The following is a 9366-nucleotide window of genomic DNA, read 5'->3' as shown; positions in this document are numbered from 1 at the left end:
TAGACCTGAAAGTATCATAAAAGAGAAAAATATTTGTAGAGGTTTTTCAAAACTATATCGAGTGAGTACAAGCTTAAATTAGTGGGGGGAAAAAGTACAAGCTAAAATATCTAGCCAGTTTTGAAACCCAAAATTAGAGTTCATATCCTTACCACCAAAAGATAAGTCATCGAAAAATTCAACATCATCTAGATCGCTTCTCCAAATATTATTACCAAAAAATATGTATAAAATAATTATACACACTTCTCCAAATATTATTACCAAATAGTAATATGTATAAAATAATTATACAGTTTAATACATAAAAAATACAAACAACTTGTAATATATGGGCCTGCCACACTTTAATGAAAATCTAACAGAAATCTTTAAAGTACCATAACGTTTTAGAGAATGTGTCGGTGATGAGTCAAAATAGAGTTAGCTAAGTGCTAACGTATATATGTCTTTCAAGTGTTGGGAACATGAATTAATTTAATAATCACCTCGTTGCTAAGACATTTCATTGATTTTTCCTTCTATAAAAAAGAAGTCCGTAGTTCAAGAGAGATCCACCATCGGAATTTCCTTTAATAGTAAATTAGCAAACAATAACCAAAGTTGTGATATGGCAGAAGTCAAGTTGCTAGGTTTTTGGTATAGCCCATTTACTCACAGAGTTGAGTGGGCTCTAAAGATTAAGGGAGTGAAATATGAATATATTGAAGAAGATCGAAATAACAAGAGCTCTCTACTTCTTCAATCAAATCCAGTTCATAAGAAAACCCCAGTGCTCATTCACAACGGAAAGCCCATTGCTGAGTCTATGGTAATTGTTGAATACATTGATGAGACATTTGAAGGCCCTCCCATCCTGCCGAAAGACCCTTATGACCGAGCTTTAGCTCGTTTCTGGGCTAAGTTCCTTGATGATAAGGTAAAATTCGTCTTCTTGCTATTTATTCCTATCTGCATAATTTGGCTACGTAAGTACATTTACTATAGGCCTTGTATCGAAACCATAGAGAGCATGGAATACTTTTCATTATTTTGTATGATAATAGTACGGATTTAACTGGAGTTAGTAACATTGTTAATGAGAATATATATATATATATATATATATATATATAGTCGATTCTAACTTTCTTGAGGTTGAGACGTACTGTTGTCATTATTGTTGTTAAGTTCTGAGTGTTGTTATGCAGACGGCAGCAATGGTGAATACTTTCTTACGCGAAGGTGAGGAGCAAGAAAAAGGTAAAGAGGAAGTTTGGGAGATGCTGAAAATTCTTGATAATGAGCTCAAGGATAAGAAATTCTTTGTGAATGACAAATTTGGGTTTGCTGATGTAGCTGCAAATTTTATGGGACTTTGGCTAGGATTATTTCAAGAAGGCTCTGGAGTTGTAGTAGTCACAAGTGAAAATTTTCCAAATTTTTGTGCTTGGAGAGATGAGTATGTTAACTGCAGCCAAGTCAAGAAATATCTACCTCCAAGAGATGAGTTGCTTGCTTTTTTCAAAGCTTTTCTATCTGCAGCTTCTGCTTCTGCTTCTGCTTCTACTTCTGCTAAAAAATGAATACATCCTCGTTCATCTTATAAAGTTTCGGATTATGTGTCGGAATAAAACTGCATATCTAGGACGAATTCTATAAATTCAATTATGTAAACGTCTGGAAAAGAAAATAAATTGAAATATATGTTCTATAAGATGAAGCTCGTTCTGAATTAATGACAAGATTCTGCATTAATTGTTAGAAAAAGTCAGCTTAGCCAACTAGTCACAAACAAGGAAGTGCATGTGTTGTTACTGTATTAATTTGGTAGTTGGTCCATGATTATGCAATAATTCATCATATTAATTTCCTCATCGAATCGGGGAAAAAATAAAGCAAGAAAAGCAAGTCACATAATTTGATGAAATAGCGGGTGACATAGGCACATAAGTCATCTTATCGAGATTAAGTTTTATTCACAGTCAATATGAAGAAATAGTTAAACTATTAGATTACTTGTATGTATCTATACTAAATATAATAGGCCAAAGTCATAGATTGACTCTTGAATTTGTCCTGATTTTTCATTTAGATCCCTTAATTGAAACATTGACCATCTGGACTCTCGAACATAAGATAAAGTGTGTCATTTGAACCCCTCGTGCCAGCTAGGCACACGCGTGCAGTCCACTTGCAGTGACATGAAAAAACAGACCAGTGACATGGAAAAATAGACCAGTGACATGTAAGCCATGTCAACAAAAAAAATTAATTTAAGAAAAATTAATTTTAAAATCTATTTAAATAATTTTAAAAAATCTGAAAAACCCAACCCATCCTCTCTGATAGCCCACTTCACCGCCGCCACTGCCGCTGCCGCCTCCGCCACCCCCACCGCCGCCGCCGCCGCTTTAAAATCTATTTAAATAATTAAAAAAATGGTGTCGTTTTTTGTTGGAGATTTATTTAAATAAATTTTGAAGTGGAGTAGCGGCGGGAGTGGCGATGGCGGAGGCAGTGGCGGCAGCGAAGTGGGCTATCGGAGAGGATGGGTTGGGTTTTTCAATTTTTTTTAATTATTTAAATAGATTTTAAAATAGAGTTTTTGTTAAAATTAATTTTTAATGATTAAAAATTTTTAAAAAAGAAAAACTTTGGCAACTCACGCTCTGTTTAAAGCAGTGCACTGCACGCGTGTGCCCAGCTGGCACGAGGGGTTCAAATGGCACATTTTATCTTATGTTCGAGGGTCCAGATGATCAACGTTTCAGTTAAGGGGTCTAAATAAAAAATCAGGACAAGTTAAAGGTCCATCTATGACTTTGGTCAATATAATATATTTGGAATCAAGGTGACATACAGGAGATTTGTAAGCCAGTAGGATAGCTTCAATTACTTAATATATAGTTCTGGTCAACGAATCACCACTCTTGATCTGACCTTGGGAGTAGGCAACCTCCGCTTCTTAATTAATGCTCAAACTCTTGGCTAAGAATGAAGTCTTCTTGGCATTTGTAAATTAAAGAAAAAAAATCTAATTGTAACCGAGGTTTATGTCAAAATAATAAATATAAAATACTTTCTCCACTTATTTTTACTTGTCAATATATATTAATTATCGATTTTTACTTTTTACTTGTTCACTTTGACATATCAAAAACATTTTTTTTTTCATGTTTTAAACTTAACATTAATTATTTATTTCCCAAATCATTTTTCAAAATTTAAGATTATATATCAATTAATATGGGTATTATGAAATAATTTATTATTTCTTAAAGAGAGTGAAAAGTTTACCATGAACAAGTAAAGGTTAATGGAGGAATTATGTGCTTAGCGTTAGTATAATATACATTTTTACTTCAGTTCGTGTTAGTTTCCTTTCTATTTTGTTTGTTGAGATGTATATATTCTCAATTGGTAATAAAAACTATGTTTTTAAAGCGAACTCTCCATTCATCAGATAGAGAAGATCATTAAAATTTCGCGATTCCCTTCTAAATTTATGTCAATTCCAAAAGCTCTGAGTTCTCTTATCGAGAATGCTCATTTATATTATGCCTTGAAGAGGACTCGAACTCCATGCTCTTTAGCACGAGATTTTGAGTCTCGTATGTCTACCATTTCACCACCAAGGCAACTTATTACCAAAGCAAATATAGATTTTTACTTTAATTTTTCTTAAAATTAATTAATCACAAAATCCGAATAAGTAATTTAAAGAGGAAAATTTGCTCAAATATACAGTTCAACACAATATATTGTATTCACGTAGTCACATTTTTCAGCCTGCACTCACATAATCAACATCTCTATTGAAACAGTGTTTATACACATTTATACATTATGTATAGTATCTGTACACTTAGAAAACAATGTATCTCTACCTTGTGTAAAAGTGTACAATATTGTATAGACATGTATCAACCTTCTATAAAAGTGTATAAAGGTCACTAGCTGCAATGATAATCTTCTTCTACGATTTTCAATCACAATTTTTGTTCAATCCTAAATCTCCACCAAATGACTTTAAATTTTGTAAACAACCTCCTTAGATTATTTCCAACAGATCTAATAATTCCCTCTCCACTCATTAGATTCAAAATGCAAAATCACTTATTCAAGCTTATTCAACTATGGTGATTTACTTTCTATTATACACCACATAATGTTGGAGTTTCGTTTAAAGAATATTAAATATTTTAAATGAAAATGTGCCTTTTAAATGAAAGGTTGTGTCCTTTCATTTTTTGGTTACCACTACTTCTATTTAAAGTCAAATTCTTAACATTCCAACGTAACTTTTTAATCCTGCGGAATTTTCTTGTCTGCAATATATTCTTTCTTTTCCGATTCCAAAAAGATCAAGTTCTAAGTTCTTGCTTTCCAATAGAATTTCTTCACTATTTGCTTAGTGCAGAAATTCAAAAGCTTGTCATATCTACTAAAACTATTTTCATACAATTTCATAGAAATCTCGCAAAGGAGAGAGGGATGTTTCAAGCCTACAATTCTGTGTTCGTTTTTCATATTGTCAAACCTTCAACTTTGCGTTCTTTTTCATATATTTTTTGTGTTCATGGAATATATTTTCCAACAATCTAAAAATGATATTTGTGATGAAAAAGACATCTTCAATTTTCGAGAAACATTTGATATATGACTGAGATACGAGAAGTGTCGATGCTACGTTTGTGGTGATATATTGTTTAACGAAAATCGAGTTTCAATTGGATGGGTTATTAAGGGATCTGAACAGAGTGGTCGAATATATTTTCTTTGTTTCCGGTGGTGGTTAAAGTTCGTTGGGGCTGTCTTCAATGGAAAGAAAAAGGAAATAATTGGTCACTACTAAAAAAAGGGAAAAACCGACGACGAAAACCGACGGACCGCGTCGGTTTTTTTAATGAAATCGACGGGAAACCAACCCTTTACGGTCCGTCGGTTTACATAACCTCGCTTTTTGAAAATCGACGGACCACGTCGGTTTTTTTCGACGGGCTGCGTCGGTTACGTGGTCCGTCGGGTTTTATCCAATAATTTTAAAAAATTAAAAAAACCGACGGACTGATTCAGTTTTTTTAATTTCTGATTTTTGATCTTATATAAAAACTATATATATTTTATGAAAAAACCGACGCACTGCGTCGGTTTTTTATTTAATTTTTTTTATTTTAAATAAAATACTGATACAGTGCGTCGATTTTTTCATAAAATTAAGAATTAATTTCCAGAAAATCGACGGACTCAGTCGGTTTTCTGGAAAATTTCCAAAATTAATTTCCAGAAAACTGACGGACTGCATCGGTTTTCCGTCGATTTTTTGGAAAATTTCCTGCATGCAATTCCTGCATTTTTTGCAGCCACACCTGCATAGAAACCAATACCAAAAGCTACTCAAACTCCAAATCAATTCTAAAAGAGCTACAACACATAAAATCACCCTAAGTAATAATAAAACACATCAAACACTATCTAAACACATCAAATACGATCTAAATAGACCTCCAAAGTTCAGAAATATTTAAATGTCCAACCAAAAGTACCATTAACTAGTTTTAACATAAGTCCATTATTAAATCTAAACTACTACAACTGATCATCCGGTGTCCGGGCTACGTAATCACCGTCATCATCATCTTCTGGGTCAGAAGGGGGGGGGGGGGGGAGAGGAAGGGGCACACCAAATTGTCCACATGCAATGTGGCTTTTAACTTGTGTCATGAGTGATTCAAGGCTCGCTTTCATGGTGTTACTTTTCTCAACTCTTTTTGCCTTAGTCTCAGCTAATTTCCTATTAATTCAGCAATTTGATGCGCCATAGCTACGACCTGAACACCATCAACTCCCTCGGTTTGTCGAGAAGACCCTTCATCTTGCAATCCTGACCGAAGGCGACTTAAGTTGTTCCTTGGGCCTAGACCGTACGCTCTACCTTTTTGTACTCCCCCAACTGCTCTACACCAAAAATCTATCTCTAATTCCGGTGGAGGACGGCTCGGATGCTCAGGCTGAGTTTGGCTGTACTGGTCCACATCATCCATAAATTGCGTCTGTATATTATAAAATGAAACTTAGTATATAATGAATATATCATAATTAAACTTATATATAATTACTTAAATAATAAAATTATCACTTACATAGGAATTACGAGCCCTGTCCTCAACCCATACGGTCGGATCCGACTCCTGCTTCTTCTTTTTTGTGTGGGTCTTTAGGAATAGCTGATCCTGAGTTGGCATCTGTCCCCTAGCTTCTTTCTGCAAAAAATAAATAAAGTTAAACATAAAATTAATAACTCAATAATGATATATTGATCGTAGGTAACTTTAAAAGTATAAAATTACTTACCATTGTCCTAGCCACGTGCCCCTGACTTCTTGCACCCGCAGTGTGCAAAGAGTCACCTTTCTGGGATGCACGACCAGCCTTTGCCTGCTCAGACATGGCGATAAAGTCAGGAGTTCGCCAATATGCCTTAAGTTTCTCCCACTGTTCAGTGTTTAGCCATTGGGGCATCTTCATATACCTTCTAGCCTTCAAAAACCAATCAGACAACCTTGCACTCCTCTTCCTCTCAAAGTTTGCAGCAACCCTATCATTGTCCATTGGATCCCATGTACAATACATCTGCAAATCAAATAGCTAATGTTAGATGATTTATATAAAAGTAAATTCAAGTTATGAAATGTATAATAAGATGCATACGTTAAACTCTCTAAACATAGCCTGTTGAGTTCATATGGGATTTCACCCCATGAAGTATAAAAATGATCGCCATAAAGCCTCCGAACAATATCCAGCAAGACTTTTGTAGTGTCGTGATCTGCATAGAACCTGCAGTTAAAAAATTTAAAGCATATTAGATTAAGATGAAAAAAAACTTTAGGAAAACTTAATAAAAGACAATCTTACCCAGCTCCCTCTGTGCTATCTCATGTGAGGAGCAGAACTCGGCGATGCAAACAACCTCTTTAACCTAGGTATAATAGGTAAATAATGCATCGTCTTAATTGGAACCATCTTCCCACTAGGTGTCCGCTTATAACGCGCATGTCCACATATTTTACATTCATTTAAATCAGTATCTTGCTTATAGAACAACATACAACCGTTTGGACAACAATGGATTCTATCATATGACAATCCTAATTTGGAAACCAATCTCTTTGCTTCATAGTAACTCTTAGGTATGTCGAATTCCGGACTAACTAGTTCCCCTACAAGCTTAATCATTGAGTCCATAGCAGCTTCAGCAACAGTCCAATATGATTTGATGTTAATCATTCTAACTGTAATAGATAACTTAGAATGCTGACTCCCTACCCAAAGTGGACGACTAGCCTCTTCTAATTCTTGATAGAAGCACATTTCTTCTTCATTAGGAGGTTCCTCAAAATTTTGTTCAGGTTCAAACCCAGACTGTAGGCCAAAAGCATCATTAACCATATCATTAACTCGATCATATTGGACATGACTATATTCCTACAACACACTACTTTCACCGACAACCATATTGTAAAATATACCATTGACCCCATCAGTCTCTCCATGATCAGTCCAAACATAATATTTCTGCTTAAACCCACGACTATATAAATGAACCCTAACCGCTTCTGGTTTCAAATACTTCATACACCGGCAATGAGAACAAGGACACCTAATTACCCCTTCATTTTGAAAAGGGTGAAGTGTCATTGCATGTGTGATAAACCCATCAACATCTTCAACAAATTCATCATGTACACCCACACGATTACTATCATTCATATTATACATCCACATACGATTCATCTACAAAAATATACCCACAAATTATTGGGGTTATAGAAATATATTATAACTTAAGATTTCTAACTTAAAATATAACTTAAGAAAACACAATCCCAACCACTTCTAACTTTGAATTCTCAATAACAATTATAACTTTAATAATTTATAAATTCTAACTTTAATATAATTTTGAAAAGCACAATCCCAACCAATTCTAACTTTGAATTCTCAATAATAATTCTAACTTTAATAACTTATGGATTCTAACTTTAATTCTAAAAATTGAAAAGTAAATCTAGTCAAATAAAGTCTACATTTTAGTTTTGAGGTTATAGAAATATTATAACTTAATAATTCCTAACATAACTTAATAATTCTAACTTTGAAAAGCACAATTCCAACCAATTCTAAAAATTGAAAAGTAAATCTAGAGAAATAAAATCTACATTTTAGTATTGAGGTTATAGAAATACTATAACTTAACAATTCTAACTTTGAAAAGCACAATCTCAACCAATTCTAATTTGGAATGATCAATAACAATTCTAATAACTTATGGAATTCTAACAAAAAGCACAATCCAACCAAAAAAACAAAAAAAAACAAACTAGTCAAATAATTAAAGTATACATTTTGCACATATTCAACATCAATAATATTTCAAAGAATGATAACTAAGCTAACACAAATACATTGACAAAGAACATGAAATATAACCCAATCTCAAGCAAAAAAAAAAAAAATGACAAGTAAACTAGTCAAATAAAGTTTACATTTTTTTCACAAATTCAACATTAATAACATTGCAAATGATGTTTAACAAAGCTAAATAGACTAGCATTAGGCCTAAAATCTACAAATAAAACTAAAATTGAATGAATTTTAAAAGTCCTAATTTAAGATAAACTAACTTCAATTACTTAACTTCAAAACGGGTCTGGGGTAGGTGGGGACGGGCTGTGCAGGCGGCGGCGCTGGGCGGCGAGGAAATGGGCGGCGGCGCTGGCCGGAGGGGAGGGGGCGGCGGGTAGCTAAGGTTTGAGGGGAATGGGAGTTTTAATTTGGAAGAGGAGAAGAAATGGGTATGAAACCCGTCTGCAATGTTTTTAAAAGAAAAACCGACAGACAAAACTGACCCTGTCCGTTGGTTTTTTCCTCACATTTGACCAGATTTTGACCCAAAAAATTTATTAAAAAAAAAAAAGGGAAACCGACCTTGTCCGTCGGTTTCTTAAAAAAAGATTGTTTATTATTTTTTTTAAAAACAAAATGAATTGCATATTATTTAAAATATTTTTAAAAATAAAACCGACGTCGTCCGTCGGTTTTATATTAATTTTTTTTTTTAATAAAACCGACGTGGGACGTTGGTTTTTTTTTTTTTTGCGGAAATATATTTTCAAAATTCTGCCAAAACAACCGACGTCGTCCGTCGGTTTTCTAATTAAAATAATTAAAAAAAAATAGAAATGTAAAAAACCGACGCAGGGAATCGGTTTTCCGTCGATTTTTTAAACCGACACAGTGCGTCGATTTTTAGCAGTTTTTTAGTAGTAGGCATATATAACAAGCAACAGTAGCAGAAACTGAAAAAGTTATTCAAGGGAA

At 33.8% G+C, this 9366-nt stretch overlaps 1 protein-coding gene across 1 annotated transcript; it reads left to right on the top strand.

The window, feature by feature from the left end:
- The first annotated feature begins 495 nt into the window (after positions 1-495).
- LOC132630545 (probable glutathione S-transferase) lies at positions 496-1644 on the top strand. The gene is made up of 2 exons (XM_060346119.1): positions 496-919; positions 1191-1644. The coding sequence occupies exons 1-2, from the start codon at positions 611-613 to the stop codon at positions 1563-1565; spliced, it is 684 nt and encodes a 227-aa protein (XP_060202102.1). The 5' UTR covers positions 496-610; the 3' UTR covers positions 1566-1644.
- Positions 1645-9366: the final 7722 nt, after the last annotated feature.

This window comes from Lycium barbarum, chromosome 3, assembly GCF_019175385.1.
Source record: "Lycium barbarum isolate Lr01 chromosome 3, ASM1917538v2, whole genome shotgun sequence".
In the NCBI taxonomy this organism is placed as follows: domain Eukaryota; kingdom Viridiplantae; phylum Streptophyta; class Magnoliopsida; order Solanales; family Solanaceae; genus Lycium; species Lycium barbarum.
This window is presented reverse-complemented; position numbering and strand designations above follow the sequence as displayed.